Source organism: Arabidopsis lyrata (assembly GCF_000004255.2).
Source record: "Arabidopsis lyrata subsp. lyrata unplaced genomic scaffold ARALYscaffold_8, whole genome shotgun sequence".
Classification (NCBI taxonomy): Eukaryota; Viridiplantae; Streptophyta; class Magnoliopsida; order Brassicales; family Brassicaceae; genus Arabidopsis; species Arabidopsis lyrata.
Genome location: NW_003302548.1, coordinates 3566116 through 3582099, shown reverse-complemented (window position 1 = coordinate 3582099; position 15984 = coordinate 3566116). Strand labels below are relative to the sequence as shown.

At 34.6% G+C, this 15984-nt stretch overlaps 3 protein-coding genes and 1 long non-coding RNA gene across 7 annotated transcripts; 1 reads left to right on the top strand and 3 right to left on the bottom strand.

Annotated features, from left to right (window-relative positions):
* Positions 1-1146: 1146 nt before the first annotated feature.
* Positions 1147-2498, bottom strand: LOC9299678. 3 transcript variants are annotated; one of them, XM_021023675.1, is made up of 3 exons: positions 2315-2498; positions 2078-2220; positions 1147-1996 (listed from the first exon to the last, which is right to left on the bottom strand). In XM_021023675.1, exon 3 carries the CDS (start codon positions 1915-1917, stop codon positions 1177-1179), a length of 741 nt encoding a protein of 246 aa, XP_020879334.1. In that variant the 5' UTR covers positions 1918-1996; positions 2078-2220; positions 2315-2498; the 3' UTR covers positions 1147-1176. The 3 variants fall into 3 exon arrangements, with proteins under 3 accessions (XP_020879334.1, XP_002863602.1, XP_020879339.1); XM_002863556.2 differs by having other exon boundaries at positions 1147-1983; XM_021023680.1 differs by having other exon boundaries at positions 1147-1983; positions 2078-2217.
* A 2583-nt stretch (positions 2499-5081) lies between these two features.
* On the bottom strand, positions 5082-6870 carry LOC9299677 (zinc finger CCCH domain-containing protein 61). 2 transcript variants are annotated; one of them, XM_021015991.1, is made up of 2 exons: positions 5667-6870; positions 5163-5630 (listed from the first exon to the last, which is right to left on the bottom strand). In XM_021015991.1, the coding sequence occupies exons 1-2, from the start codon at positions 6557-6559 to the stop codon at positions 5411-5413; spliced, it is 1113 nt and encodes a 370-aa protein (XP_020871650.1). In that variant the 5' UTR covers positions 6560-6870; the 3' UTR covers positions 5163-5410. The 2 variants fall into 2 exon arrangements, with proteins under 2 accessions (XP_020871649.1, XP_020871650.1); XM_021015990.1 differs by having other exon boundaries at positions 5082-6868.
* Positions 6871-9330: 2460 nt separating this feature from the next.
* LOC9301449 (non-specific lipid-transfer protein 13) lies at positions 9331-10177 on the bottom strand. Its single transcript, XM_021026013.1, has one exon. It carries the CDS (start codon positions 9706-9708, stop codon positions 9331-9333), a length of 378 nt encoding a protein of 125 aa, XP_020881672.1. The 5' UTR covers positions 9709-10177.
* A 4780-nt stretch (positions 10178-14957) lies between these two features.
* Positions 14958-15934, top strand: LOC9299676. Its single transcript, XR_002329971.1, has 3 exons — positions 14958-15524; positions 15630-15724; positions 15824-15934. It is a non-coding gene; the product is annotated as an uncharacterized LOC9299676 (long non-coding RNA).
* The last annotated feature ends 50 nt before the right edge of the window (positions 15935-15984 follow it).

Below are 15984 nucleotides of genomic sequence, written 5' to 3'. Positions count from 1 at the left end.
TGATAAGAAAACAAGGACTTAACCACTCTACAACGACAGCTTTTACCAAAATAATGTCCTTATTTTTCTTTATACTAATTTAATGCCTAAAGCCTTTGTTTCACGGGTTTTAGCTCTGGACCGGATCTGGCTATACAAATTGGTTAATTAAGTGAATATAACTCTATCATCTTCAAGATTCAACACGGGGAATTGACGCATATCTTCGACACTTCAATTAATCGTTGGTTGACTTCCACGAAACTCTTTCAAATCTTTGAAAGAATGCAAGAAATCCCGGTGATCAATTTTGCGTATGACCATCTTCCTGAAGGTTTATACATTGATAATCATAAACTCCTCGAGATACATTGATAACAATGAAAGAGATCAAGTCAGTGTTCCTAATAGGTTCCGCACCTCCACATGTTTGAATGATGTTGTTCCAATCAATATGACTGTTGCGAGTATCAGCTTAATTCCTGATATGTCTTTCCACAAGAAGGTTCACAGAAATAGGCATTAGCTTCGGTATCCTTACATAGTACACTATCGATTTTTATTGGATCCCTAAGGAAATGTGTCATTCACCTTTAAAGATATAGTTGTGTAATTGTGTGTTCTGTGCAGCGTGTCACACCCCACCTATCACTTTGGGTGAGTTTGTTTGGATTTATCTCATTTTCTCCAAGAGTTCTGCAATTTCTATTTCAGTTGCTTAAATTAGTTACTTCCAATAATTAGTTTTACAACTTTTTGTTTGATTGTGGCGATGGTTGGACTACTCAAATGAGTACATTTTTATTCTACTGATCAAAGACTACCTCCATCGAATAATATTATGGTGGATTATGGAAAAAAAAAAAATTGAACCACAAATTAAGTATACAGTATTAATTTTCTTTTAATAAAATCTAATAATAAATAGGATCGAATAAACCCTTTTTGTTTTTAATTTATATAATATTTAAAATTTAACCAATTTTTAAGTAGATTAAACAAAAAGTGTAGCATAAATTAAGAAACCTAATGAAATGATATATAATATATTGGTATATAATGAAAAGGTATCATAGATTTATAAGTTGAAATTTTGAAAACCAACCAAAGATTACAAGACTACTAGTAGCTTTAAAAAAGTAACGTTTTTAACCAGATATATATATTTTTTTTTCCAACAAAAGACTTTTATTAATTTCAAAGAGTAATTACAAGGATATTATGCAGAATTACTGTAACACAAATTATTACATACGCATATGTATGCGCCATATACTGAGAAAAGTACAGCAGAAGGGAGTTTGACGATGCTTTTCGAAGAGTAGCCTTACTCGCTAACCGATCATAAGATCCGTTATTATCCAACTTCATATTTGCTTTTCTCTGATACGATTTGAATGCAGCATCACTTGGCTGAACTTTATTTTTCCAAACCGCAGCTTTTAACCCGACGTGTGTATATGTAATTCTGAAACGTAGACACAATGGTACCAAAACTTCCGTACCAAGATCCTTATAATGAAATATCCTTACCCTGTAATTTTCTCCCACATAGTCACATAGCTTTTTGCCGGTTAGATTCTTGGTTATTATCTTGCATATCTCCTTGGACCCAAAAGTTCTGAGAATCGGTTTCAATTTCTCCATAAATGTGACAAGCTCTTCCAAAGCCTCTGCAATATTCCCTTTCTCATTAAGATCAAATGCAAGAAGTAACGCCCATGTCTCAAAGAAGTTCTCGGTGAAGTTGGCATAGGCTTTAATTTCCTTGCAACACTTTTCCTCCATGACTTCCATTGATAAACCATAATGCCAACATCCATCTCTTTCTTCCATTAGATCCATATCAAACGTACAATCCTTAGGTTCAAGGTTTTTCATATCTCCGGCAATTCCAAGGGTCATCTTAAACAATCTTCTATACCAATTTTCTTCCATGAGTAATAAAATTATGAAAATTCGGTATAAACTTCAATTTTCTTCCATGAGTATCCCAAGTTGAACCTGAAATTTTTATCTGAAAAACTTAGGTTTTTTTCAGGAATCAGAACCAGTGATTGTTTGTCAACTTCCGAGACGAATTCTGAATGGAATATACCTCCGTTTGACAAACCGTAAATTGCTATGGATTCTTTGTAGCAAGATCTATCCAGGGACGTCAAAATAGTGATCTAACTCTCTTACGTTCGACGGGAAATGACTCACCAAAATCCCTACTTGAAACTGTTACTCCTCCCTCTTCTTCACAATAAAACTCAGAATTTAATGTAAGGCTCCAAGAGATCAAAACACGAACTTGTAGAAGAAGAAGACTAAAAAGGTTAGGTTTCCTTACCCAACAAGCCAGTGATGACAAAAGCCCGACTCCGGTGAACAACGGTGGTGAACGGTGGCTCCGATGGTGATCGATGCTGTTGTTTAACCACAATTCTCCTTTCTTCCTATCTATATCTGTCTCTCTCTCGTTTCTTCTCTTGACGGCGTTTCCAAAGGAAGAGGGAGATGTATACGCTTATACACAAATATGGAGAACACACAAAACCCTTGTCGTTTTAGGAACTTTGCTTCACTTGGCTTAATGGGCTGCAACTTGTGTCTAAATAATATAAAGCCCAAATTGGGGATGTTACAACAAACTCCATAAAAAATTTCCAAGGCGAAAATGATTGAACCAAAATACCAAATTGGCGATTGCCTATCCCCTCTTCAATATAGCCTACAAAACTTTTTTCGATCTTTACTCAAAATTATTCATAATAACAGTGCTTAATCTCGCGAAAAAGGTTTTTTCAAAAAGAATATTAAAGTAATGCTAGCAATAAAAACGAAATTACTTTTAAACTGGCAATTTCCAAGACGAAAAAATTCTCTAAATTCTTTTTGCTCTGCCATCAAAAATAGTAGACTCTTTCTTTCTTTCTTTCTTTTTTTTTTTTGGGTAAAACAAAAATAGTCTACTCCAATGATAAGTTCTGTACGTTTACAATAGGTTAAAAAAAGTGAACTTGATAAAAAGACTCCCCTAAGCAAGCACTTAAGGCACGTCTAAGAAGTGAACTTGATAAAGAGACCCCTAATAAGAGCAACATTATTGGTAGTCTCTTAATATTGGCTCTTAGCAATAGATGATGAACACTTAGCTAAGAAACACTTTTTAACCCACCAAATGTCTTTTAGCTAAGAGACATTCTTAACAATTTTAAGATATTTGCTTTATTTTTATCTATTTTAAGTTAAGATTTTTTTCTAAAATTTTCCTAAGAGACTACCATTAATGATGGTCTAAGCACCCGACCAGTTTGAGATTGTCCCACTGAGTTCTCTTAATGTTGCTATATACATATTTGAAATTACTTCCACTTAAACACAACGATCTTATATTCATGATAGATTATTGCAACATGTTTTTGGACCGATAATTTTCCTAACTATCACAGAAGAAGGTTCTAATTAAATCTCCACAAGGTAGAGGTTCCCAAACGTAAAGCTGCCCTGAATGTGAAGGTAATAATCGGATTTTTTCGAACAAGCAGAGAAAGTCAACTGGAGAATGGGATGAGCAGGGTTTGTTGGGTTTTCAAAAACTACCGCAATAACCATGAAGCTAATGCATAGGAATTGTCCAAAGCTGAAAAACTCCCTGAAAATTAGACACTTCAAGAAGATAAGAGATAAATTTTCGTTTGTTTTTAGTTTTTCTTCTTACTGATTTCTTCGCATTGTTTTATTCATCTACCGTACGTACGTGGTCCTCACTCTCACATCTCAAAGAATGAACACTCCAAAAGAAAAAAGTCAAGAAAAAAAGATGGGAAGTTAAAGGTATATGCATGCACCAAACTCTTCAACAAGAAGTAAATGGTAGAGTTCCATGTACCATAACATTTAAATCCAAGCTTATTAGGGTCCATTTTATGGTGTAATTGGCCCACGGTCCTTTCTGTTGGTGTCGGATCCCGCACCAGAGGTCTAGGACCAACCAAAGATTGCCACGTAGTCAGGGTAGCGGCCCATAAAGGATAAAGCCCATCGGACCCACGAGTCAAAAGAACAATCGAAGTGGTAACCACCATAAGGAGAATTCGAAGTGACTGCACCTCGACACGAGTCCGGAGACGAGGTCATGATTAAGTCGGTCCAAGGACATTTGGGCCGAAAGGCGAGGCCCATAAGGATTAGAGTCAACTCGAATTCAAACGTTGAGCATTAAAGTCAAGGAATCAAAACGGACACATTTAAGAAGGAATAATTGTACTTAATTACTCATTTTAATGTCGTTTCTCTATGTATAAATATAAAGGCCAATGGCCATGTAAAGGGGATCTCTCTCTGGAGCAAGAAATACGATAGCAATTTTTGTAGCAATTCATAAGCCTTTTACGTTCTTATTTTTTGTCCCTCAAGAATAATCTTTCCTACTAATAAAAATACTTGAGTGTGTGAATCCGACATCCACACTTTCTCCAAAAACATATGTAAATACATATAATGCATGATGGTGAAATATGTCTCCAAGGAGACATCTAAAGGACTTATCGACCCATCGAGATGAGAATGGGAACTAAGTATTGGTGGGTCATGCGGTCCACGTGACACCTCCACACCCCGACATACTTTACTTTTGTATATTTGCTATGTTTATCTATTTATGTATATACATGCACATGATCACATGTACTTGTACACATGTATAATTGTATATTATACCGTATCTATGTGAGAAATGTACACCTCTATGCATGTACAGCTGTCGTTTAGATAAGTATGTCTCCTAGGAAACAAAGTGCTCTCGGAGTGGGGAGATTATTTTAGTATATCGGATTTTTTAGTTGTATTGTCACAAAATCGTAGATTTTAAGATTTTGTAGTAAGTGATAGGAATAGTATATTTGCTCCACAATTAACCAACGAAACCTAACAATAACATTATACTCTCCAGTCTCCACTATATATACTCGACTCGAGGGACATATAATGTTACAATTACAATGTTAATGACTCACTCCTTGCTTAGTAGATAAATATAGAGCACACACAATACTGTGTTGAACCGACATAAATCGATGTAAGAACCACTTTTCTTATAATAATGATTGTGGACATTAACTACAACATCTTTTTTTTATTAAACAGGATATTTTGAAGTAAACATTACATAGAAATTCGATCACAAGGATAGTAACTTATTACAAGTTCCAAGAGATCAATATTATAACAATCGAAGTTATGGACTCTTATTTAACAAAAATAACTTACATGATTATATTTTTTAAGGCACGACATAGTACAGACTCTTAATTATAGCTCCATGGAAAAAATCGTAAAAATTAACAATTTTCAATAAACAATGGCTTCACGACGGAACTCCACCGTCGTGTATTACTTGCCGCCGTAAAATATCTCCGATTATTCACCGTTGACGTCACATTGATCATGTCAAGAGATCGTTCACCCATCCGAGATCAAGATCGCCACTAGAACCGACTTCATAGCTATTCTTATCCCTAGCTTTGGCCGCCGCAGCTGCAGCTGCAGCCGCCGTGAAATCGCTTAACTGGCCACCACGTGGTGTGAATTCATCGCTAAAGAAGCTCGACGGCGGCGGTTGAAGCTGACCATGGAGGTTACTTGGAGTAGAAGAAAGGGAAAGAGCAAATTGTGGAGGACTACTCTGTTGTAATTGGAGATCTCTGTCTCCGACATCAAGCCACGGTGGAAGACGGTGGTGGAGGTGGTTGCTTAGACTCGATGAAGCGATCATCGCCGCAGTGGAAGTAGGCATGGTAACAGGAGACGACGAAGAAGCCGCGAGTGCTTCCGTGAGACTAAAGGAATCTAAAGAACTAATCAGTTCGTTTAGTACGGCCGTGCGACGGCGGCTCAGCCGTGAAAATGCAGCGGCTTTATCAGCCGGAGACAGAGGCGGAGATGAAGACGGTGATATTGATAAACCCAAGAGAGTACTAGTCGGAGAGTGGGAACAAAACAAGCAGCACCGGTTATTTTTACTACTTAACACGGACGCCGGCGATGACAACGGTGATCCACCGCAACCGGAAACGAGATTCCCCGGCGACGGTGGAAGAACTCTCAGCTGACGTGGAGAGTGAGCAAAGAAACAGACTTTCCTCTTACAATGCTTACCGTCTTTACAAGCTTCCGTACGGTACCGACTCGGGTGGAGCCAACACTCGAAAACACCGTGAGCAAATCCGCATTCGTCGCCACGGCTACAATCACCGCCGTGGCGGCTAAACTCAGGACATACTTCGCCGGTGTAGTGAAACCGGCGAGGGTCACGACGACGAGCCTTTTCGCCAGGATGCGAGAAAGGACAGTCGGTCCAATCGTGGCTACGGCTGCGCGTGCACCGTCGGATCTTGAATTCGTACATACGAAAATGGTCTCCGGCGTAAGGATCTTCCGAGTCAGAGTCGTAACAATAGTCTTTCTGTTCTTTATAGTTCCGAAGGGGACTTGAAACTGACGACGGAGACTTGGCGGAGGAAAGAAGCTTTCTCGGTGGAATATCCACCGTTGGTCTACTGATGTGGCCGGATTTGTGATGTTCGACGTCCATGTCTACGTGGCAAAAGAAGAGAGATATAGTTTTTTTTTTTATAACTTTTCCTTATAAAATTTTTATGTTTGGTTTTGAGAGAGGAGATTGGAAGAGATAAGTGTGGGATAAAATGATAGATGACTAATTGTCTCTATATATATGCGTTAGTGAATACATACATATATGTACATAATATGATGGAATGGTTGGAGAAATTAGAGTTAAAAATGTTAAGACGTTGACAAAAAATATCAAGACGTTTTAGTGCTAAAATTGCAGTGCTTCTATGGTGGACGTACGTGGTTATATTCGTTTCCATAAGATATTTTCCTTAACAACATGAAGATTAAATAATTTTTAATATTAACTTGATAAAAAAAAGGAGACTCACAAAAATGCTCATTTTTCAATACCTTTTTTAAAAATACCCCATTTGGCTGTCTATTTTTAAAAATACCTTTTTTATGTACAAAATGACTAAATTACCCTTCTTTTAATAAAAGATATCAAAAATATATAAGGAAATATAACAAAACTAGGTCCACAAAATACAAAATATTTTTTGGCGGGAAAAGTGATCCTACAATTTTTCCCGCCAAAACACTTGTAAAAACTTGTAAAACCTTTAAAATACCTTGTAAAATTTTCCCGTAAAATTTTTTCCCGCCAAAAAATTTCCAGCCAAAATTTTTTTTTTGCGGGAAAAGTGATTCCGCAATTTTTTTTGGCGCTAAATTTTTGACGGGAAAAATTTACAAGGTATTTTAAAGGTTTTTTACAGGGTATTTATAAGGTTTTACAATGTATTTTAAAAGGTTTTACAACGTATTTATAAGGTGTTTATTAGATATTATAAGATTTTACAAGCTATTTTATAAGGTTTTACAAGTTATAAGGTTTTACAAGTTATAAGGTTTTACATTTTATAAGGTTTTACGAGTTATAAATACCTTATAAAACTTTATAAGTACCTTGTAAAACCTTTTAAAATACATTGTAAAACCTTACAAAACACTTGTAAATACTCCGTAAAACCTTTAAAATACCTTGTAAATTTTTCCCGCCAAAAAAATTTCGCCAAAAAAATTGCGGAATCACTTTTCCCGCAAAAAAAAATTTTTGGCGGGAAAATTTTTTGGCGGGAAAAATTTTTACGGGAAAATTTTACAAGGTATTTTAAAGGTTTTTACAAGTGTTTTGGCGGGAAAATTGTGGGATTACTTTTCCCGCCAAAAAATATTTTGTATTTTGTGGACCTAATTTTGTTTCAAATAAGGGTAAAATGGTCATTAAAAACTAAAATAGGGCAAACTTAAAAATGGACTCTCAAATGGGGCATTTTTGAAAAGGTGTATTGAAAAAGGGCATTTTTAACAATTTCTCTAAAAAAAATGGGATAATACAAAAGATAATATCAATTAAAATATCTATAATTTTTTTTTTAAAATCAAGTAAATAAAAGATTGTAAAACTAATGAAAAAAGAAACATATTGATATTAATTTATCCCTAATTATATTAGTGTTATTGTTGTGTTATCAGTTATTAGGTGGATTTAAATTGACAAAAAAAAAAAGAATGATTCGTATTTATAAGTTATTTAATGGAAAAGAAATGATGATGTGTAGCTATAAGAAGGATCCAAAAGGGAAGAGTTCGTGGCGAGAGAACATTAAGATAGGTTCATGCAATTGAGCAGGAGCTGGCCTATTCTTACGGATATTGAGTCATTGTTTCGAATAATTTGATATTTACATGCATGTGTTGTGTTATCTTCATATTCTCGACCTTATAATAATTAAAAGTAATTAATGGTCGTGACTCAGCCATTAGTTACCATTAATTACTTAAAGTAATTATCTTCATGTGTTTATAATTTTCTTTTATTTACACATTTCTTTTATTTTAAATATATTGATTAGACCTACCAATTTTTTTTTTTTTTTTTTTTTTTTTTTTTTTTTTTTTTTTTTTTTAACACCATTGGCTAAACAGTATTTTAAAATTGAAACGACAAAAGATAAGGAATTTTTTTTTTACTCTTCCAAAGAAACATTGCATTCAAGTGTCAGCATTGTACTAAAAGTGGGAAATTATCTAAATCAAAAATTAAAATTTGTCGTAAGTATACTACTCTCACTGTTTCGTTTTAGTTATCGTTTAAGGTTTTCTCACACAAATTAAGAAAAGCATTAAATTTTCTGTTTTACCCTCTATTATTGTATTTTATAAAAAAATTCATTGGCCGAAACATTAAAACAGTAGGGATAAAACTGGAAATTTCATCAAACATTTGCATCGAAAACCTAAAACGATAATTATTATAAAACAAAATTTTAACTCTAAAACGACAAGTAAAACGAAACGGAGGGAGTAATGTAAAGATATATATATTTTTGTAAGAAAACTAAATTCAAAATCAAACTAAAATGACACCAATACTAGATTCAACGTTTTTTTTTCTTTCAATTGGCTGCCACATGCTCTAACCCAAAGTACCAGAAGCTGAATAAAAACTGAACCAAAATCAAAACAAGACCAAAATTGATGAATAACCCATACACACATATAGATCCATTTTTCTTGAACCATGCAACCAAAACAAATTGGCCCACACAAACAAACCCTCATGACTTAAACCCTGCATTAAAAATCACCAAACACATGATATATTAATAATGGTATTGAGTATATAATATACACAACTAGTTTATAGATTTAACAAAGATCATCTTAAATCAAAACCCAAACTAATCTCGACTCTTTTTCCACTTAAAATAAAAAATATACTTACGTGGAGCAATCCATGCTAGAGGAGATTGGGAAACTGAGATGTGTGTTGCAAAGAAGAGGAAGCTGTTGGATCTTATCAGCCAAAATTGGAGGCGTATAACCTCTCGTCATCATCTCAACACAATTACACAAAAGCCTCGGATTCTCTTTTTTGTGTTTCGCAATTATGTTGAGTTTTACGATATGGACACAACATTTTTTACCGGGTTTGTAGTGATATCCCGTCAGAAAGTCTAGACAATAAGAAAAATAATCGTATGTGTATGCACAAAATGGTACGTATGAGTGAACCTGAATCATTAGCCTAGTGTGATCGGAGATCACGAGAAGTAGTAGAAGTGAAATCACGACTAATTTAGTCGTGTGTGTATCCATTTAATTTCTAGAGTTCGAATTGTGACAAAATGAGACAAACTCTTAGACTAATTTGATATATAAGGAAGATTGTATATAGTATTTAGTATTAGTGATCATGTTTATTTCATGAGTTTTTTTTGGTTTTGTTGATGGTTGGGTCATCGTATACGTATATACCAATGAAAACAATACAAATTGAATGAACCTAGTTTTTTTTTTTTAATGAAATAAAACTCAAGAATGAACCTAGCTGGAGGATAATTATAGGTACTCGTACTCAGTCTACCATTAGCTACTATTAAGGGTTACCCGTCATGATTTTGATATGCAAGTTTTCACTATATTTGTAAATAGAGAGTGATTTTCATGAACACCTTGACAAGGTACAATCATATAATTGATTTCTTAAGTGTAGTTGGCCAAATATCAATCAATGTAAATGATATTTTATACTCGTAATATGTTCATGTGGATTTTCTTTTTATCTGACTTTTGTGAGAAGCAAACTTTTTTCTACCATTATTGAATGTAAATTTTCTTGTCGTTTAAGTGTTAGTTTTATATAGAACATAAATCCTTTTCATAATTTTCTGATTCGATTAAATTTATGTTGATGATGACTTAGATGCATGTTATCAAAAATTGAGGATGAATATTATTATTTTTATATAACCAAGCAATGGATTAAAGATTTAAAGCACGTAAGGAACACTGGTTACACTACGGTTTTTGTTTATTTATTTTATTATGCTTAAATAGAAAAAGATGATGAAAGGAAAATAAAAAAAATCTTCTTTGTTGTGATGATAGAAGTAGATTAATTTCATATTCAATGTACAAAGTAGAAGTAGATTATTTTCGAATATAAAACGTACAAATATCTAGATTGATGTATGATTCGATGTGCCTCTAGAAAGCTTTCAGGTTCTGCTGGCAGGCAGGAGTGATAAGCACCAAAGCAACTTCTCAAGAATAAATCATAAGTTTATGCAAATGACGTATTTTCCTTTGGATATGTGATTTTTTTTACTATAGCTAGAAGGAGGTCTCGGTCCACCACCAATTTTCAAGAAACGTAGGTATTGGACTTCCAGAATTCTTAAGATTTTTAGTATTTAGGCTCCAAAACAATTATTATTGCAAAAAATAGGCCCTATTTTCCTAAAATTTTCAGATTTAGTCTCAATTTTTAAATTTGATCTATTTATTGCAAAATATGCTCCATTTTTCATAAATTTTAAGATTTGACCTCAAGTTTTATAGTTCTTCTTTAAAATCTATCAAAAATAATTGTTTTGTATTGGCTCCCATATTTCACAGGGCCGACACTAGCTAGAAGTTAACATCCACCTAAAGTTATCAACATCTTGGCAAACATTTACAACGAAAATGTAGTCTCTACATAAACAAGTTCATGAAACTCATTATCTCAAAAAAAATTATAGATCGAGCTATTGTTATCTTCTTCTTCTCGTCTAATTATTTCAATTAACTCAACAAACCCACACAATTTTTAGTGATGCAGCCTTTGCTTAATGCAGTCCTAGTGCATAAACAGTGCTTCTCCATACATTTTTTGGAGATATAATCAGAACCGACACTGAGCTCAAGCAAGAGAATCTTGGATTTGCGTCTTAGAATTCCTTATATATTTGATCGACTTATTTTTTGTATTGTTGTTTAACTATTCAAGTGGTTAAAAAAACATCATATGTCAAGGTAAGGAGAGCAGTTCGATTATTCTACTTCTATTTTTTTTTTCCACCAAAATATCAAAAGTAATAGGGCACATAAAATAAGAGAGTCTCTGAACTCCTAATAATCCAAGAAACTAAAAACAGTAAAGAACAGTAAACTAAATGGTATGGGAATGAGTGCGATACAAGTTAGATGGTGACTTCTAAACCACATCAGCAATGGCACAACACTTTACATCACTAACAACTTTATTGACTTGGTACAATATGTTAGAAATACTGTTTTATACTGTCTAGAATTTGTTGTATATACCTAGACTATTTTGAAAATTTTTGATGTCTCAAACACTTGTGAAAAACTTTAAGAAAAGAGTTTTTGAGTACTTTGCTAATAAATTCCCTTTTTGCTATTGGTAGTACACCTAGTCGGCTCTAAGAATTTCAAGACGGGAGCTTAATTCATATCATACTTCTAGAATAACAAAGGTTGCTTTTGATATTTTATCTTGCTTAGTCTCTTCTGGCGTCTTTGAAAGCAACAATTAATAAACTAGTCTTAGAAAAAACATATCTTATTTGGGAACTCTAAATCATATATCTAGAAAAAAAAAGATGGCATTTCTCGCAAGGTTTTTAGACAATGTAAATATTATGGACGACTAAAAAAAATATCACACTCTAATCAAATTGATGCAAGTCATAGAATTTTGTTTTTTTTTTCGGTTAGCCAAAAACGAATGATGTTTTACCCAAATATATTAATAGGCCTAGGCATTCTGAGTATATCGCTTCGGGTTCGATTCAAGTATTTCAGATTTCGTTTTTTTTTTTTCAGTATTAAAGGTCTAGAAACTATTCAAATATCATAAAAATAAGTCATGTATTTAGTTGGAGATGTGCCTTTAGTCAAGTGGTTAAGTCCATTTGACTCCGCCTTCCCCACCGGAGTTCGACTCCAGTAAGTCGCGTTACTCCGCGTAGTAGGGATTGGCTATGGATCGGGTCTTGTACGATCTAAAGATGTAAAAAAAAAAAAAAAAAAAAAAAAAAAAAAAAAAAAAAAAAAGTCATGTATTTAGTTTGGTATTATTCGGGTTTGAGTCCCGGTTCAGAGAATTGATTGGAGATCCGGAATATACCCAATATTTTGCAAATACGATTCGGTTTGAGTACTTTACCCGATTTGACCAAACTTCCGGTATAAATATCTGAAATACCTTTAATAAAAGTTAAAAAATCTTAATCTAATAAGTTGTATCGAATTTCATTCTTATAATGATAAAATCCACACTAAAAAAAAAAAAATCAAAGTGAAACATAATCAAATATGCAAAACAAGCAAGAGATACAGTCAAGAGTCAAGACTTAAGATACCAAGTACTAACATCCAAAATCAGATTCAAAGGGTTTATTGAAGCTTAAAGAAGTTCATCCAAAGAAGATAAAATTAACTTCACCACAAAAAAAATTCACCATGTCCTTGTTTTTTTTTTTTTTTTTTTTCATCACCATGTCCTTGTTTAAAAAGCAAAGCAGATTAGATATTAACAAACAACCAAATATCATGAGATCATAACAACATAAACCAATTCCACATTCAGGACAAAGACAGAGAAACCAACAATTTACAAACACAACGTCAGAATTTGTTTCAACATTAAACTAAACCAAAGTGACAAAGATCAAGTTACCTTATATCCAAATGTTAGTAGTCTTCTAGTCAAAGTTAACTCGAGTATCAAACTCTGAAAGATAGTTACAGAAAGCAGTATGTTAAAACTCAAAACTGAGAAGAAAGAGTATAACAAAAGAAATTACCTTCCTTAAGATTATCAAACAATTCAACATCAACAACTAGTTGTACTACTGCTCTGTGCACATCAACATCACAACCATTTAATGAGTTAAACAACTCCTATGTGGCTTCACGATACGACCACTAGTGCTAAACACACTTTCAGATGCAAGATATGACGGACACTTAAATTGCTAGTACTTCTTTAGCTATTTCTGATAAAACTGGAAACTTAGAACTGTTTAACCTCCACCAAGACAACACAGACCATTCTGATCCTACAATAGTTGTAGGAATTTCCACTTTTCCCTTCAATAAGCCTCCAACTCATCTCTTGCATCTGTGACTCCGATTTCATCAACCATCTTCTTATAAGAACAATCCATCGGTTCTATCATTTCATATCCAAGATCCTCATCCATTGAGTCAGTAGTATCACCTGCCCCTAAAGATGATGCATGATTTTGCTGAGATGACTGCGCATTTGAACCTTTGCTATAAACGCTATTATACTCCTTAAACAAGATCAAAACATCAATGACTGATTCATACATCTCTGTAACTTCTGGAGTCTCTTTACCATAAATCATTTCAAAGCACATTATGAGTTCGTCCTGTAAGACTTAAACGCACTTTAGAGCTTGAGGAAGAGATGTTGGCAAAGATGCCTAAGTTGAAAGCGAGACCTTTGAAGAAGAAGGTACTGTGTGGCTTTCCCTCAACGTCTCTCTCTTCTGTAACTTCAGAAACAAAAGAGCTGCACAGAAATGAGAAAACTGAAAACTAAGCATGCGCTTCCTCTCTGTTTCACACAGATTTTGGCAGCCCCAGCTTTGCCCGCACCACATCCTCCAGAATTTCAGGTAAACCACACTGATCAGACCACTTTCATCTGAAGGAGATCCAAAAAATATGTGGCTTGATTCTTACTGTTGCAGGAGTTCCATCTAGAAACAATGGCACAGGCTAGCCAGCATGCAGAGACATCTTCAGTAGTCTCGACGGAAATGTCTAAGGTTGGAACATTTGTTTGTTTCCTGTTGTCTTATTCCAAAACTAGGAGAAATATTCCAGACATCTCTTGCAGCTCTAGAGAACTTATGCAATCACCAGAAGTTCTTCAAGCAACTACAAGAGCAAGGAAAACTTCTAGGAAAAGCATGCGACCACTTGATTCTTATTTTTCTTACCTTCTTCATCCACAGCATAATGGCTGGATGCCTCATCTCACTGAACCAAAAATCCCTTTGCTTCAAACAATGCTGAGAGCTCGTCCTTCTAATGCAAAAACTTCAAATGAAATTGAGCAAGAGGAACTCGAGAAGGTGCCAAGATTCAGAGCAAGACCTTTGAACCAAAAGGTAGGTAACATATCCAAGTGGTTTACTATGATGTTACCTTTCAAGTTTCAAGTTCTTCATTCGTCTCACTAGGTCTACTAGTTCAGAATTATCTCTCAACCACTCCAGATATCCGGAAGTAAAGGAGAGACGGGAATATATTGCAACACAAAAAAGCATGTAACCATACCTCACAGATGAGAGGATTTCACGGCCTAATCTGTTATAGATCTATTTGACAAGGTACTCTGACAAGTCTTAAATTTCTGCTTCTTTGAAATGTCTTAACATAATATCTCCTTGCCAGCTCTCTTTGAACTCAGATTCTTGCCGTGAAAAGCCTCTACAAAGGAACACTACACCAAACCCTTTGCTTCTTAGGACCGAAGTACGTAATACGATGAAAAAAATCCCTCTCTCTCACAGCTCACGATATTATCAAATCCAGGAATGAGGTGCTGAGGAAAAGAAGAAGTCTGTGAGGGAGTTCACATATAAGCATATATAAGCTGAGGAAACCAGAGCTTAAGCAATGCACAAAACCAGAACCGTTCCAGTTAGAGAGTCTAGCTAGGCACGAACAGGAAATGCGGAAAGAAATGGATGAAAGGATTAGAACTCAGAGAGAAAAGTCAAAGAAGAGTCTTCAGAGCACAACCAGTGATTAAAGAGTGAGTGACTGTTGCTGTCTTTTAATCTACAGTTTCGAAGAACTCGCAAAATGATTTGTGTGAATTCTCACCTGACTCAGGGATCTCATTACTGTTCCGGAGTAAGTAAGAAGGCCTCTTACAGAAATTCAAGAGTTTAATCACCATGTGGACCATCGGGCTATAGAAAGGGTAGACTTTGACCATAAAGTAAGCTTATCTAACTCAATCAGCAAATCAAAAGGAACTTTTTGATTTTTCAACTAACTTGTTCTATCATCTTTGGTTCCAGATCAAAGAGAAAGAGATGATGTACAAGAGATACCGCGAAGAGACTGAAGCCGCAAAAATGGTATAATAAGAATATAACAAATCCCTATATAAATACTGTCAAATATATATATGTATCCAAGTAAAGAGAATGATAATAAATATCTTTTACCTGAAACTTTTTCAGGTAGAGGAAGAGAGAGCTCTGAAACAACTGAGAAGGACAATGGTTCCTCACGCCAGACCAGTGCCAAACTTCAACAACCCATTCTTACCTTAGAAGTAAGTTCTGATCAAAATCAGGAGTTGATTTCTTCTTTAATTCTCTACCTTTACCTACACTGAGTTAAACAAAGAAAAATCCATGTCAATTAAACACAGGTCGAACAAGGAGACGACGAAACCAAAGTCACCAAAGCTTATGAGTGATTCGAAGAGTCGGCAGGAGAACAATGATGATGGCTTCTCACATGAGGTAGCTGTTAAAACGTAAAAAGAATAAGTAACAGCAGATATTGCTGTTCAAGAAAGCTTGAACCGCA

What these genes read in the sequence shown, in the direction of transcription:
- LOC9299677 (XM_021015990.1), bottom strand. Translation starts at nt 6,559, where the DNA reads ATGGACGTCGAACATCACAAATCCGGCCACATCAGTAGACCAACGGTG.
- LOC9301449 (XM_021026013.1), bottom strand. Translation starts at nt 9,708, where the DNA reads ATGGATACACACACGACTAAATTAGTCGTGATTTCACTTCTACTACTT.
- LOC9299678 (XM_021023675.1), bottom strand. Translation starts at nt 1,917, where the DNA reads ATGGAAGAAAATTGGTATAGAAGATTGTTTAAGATGACCCTTGGAATT.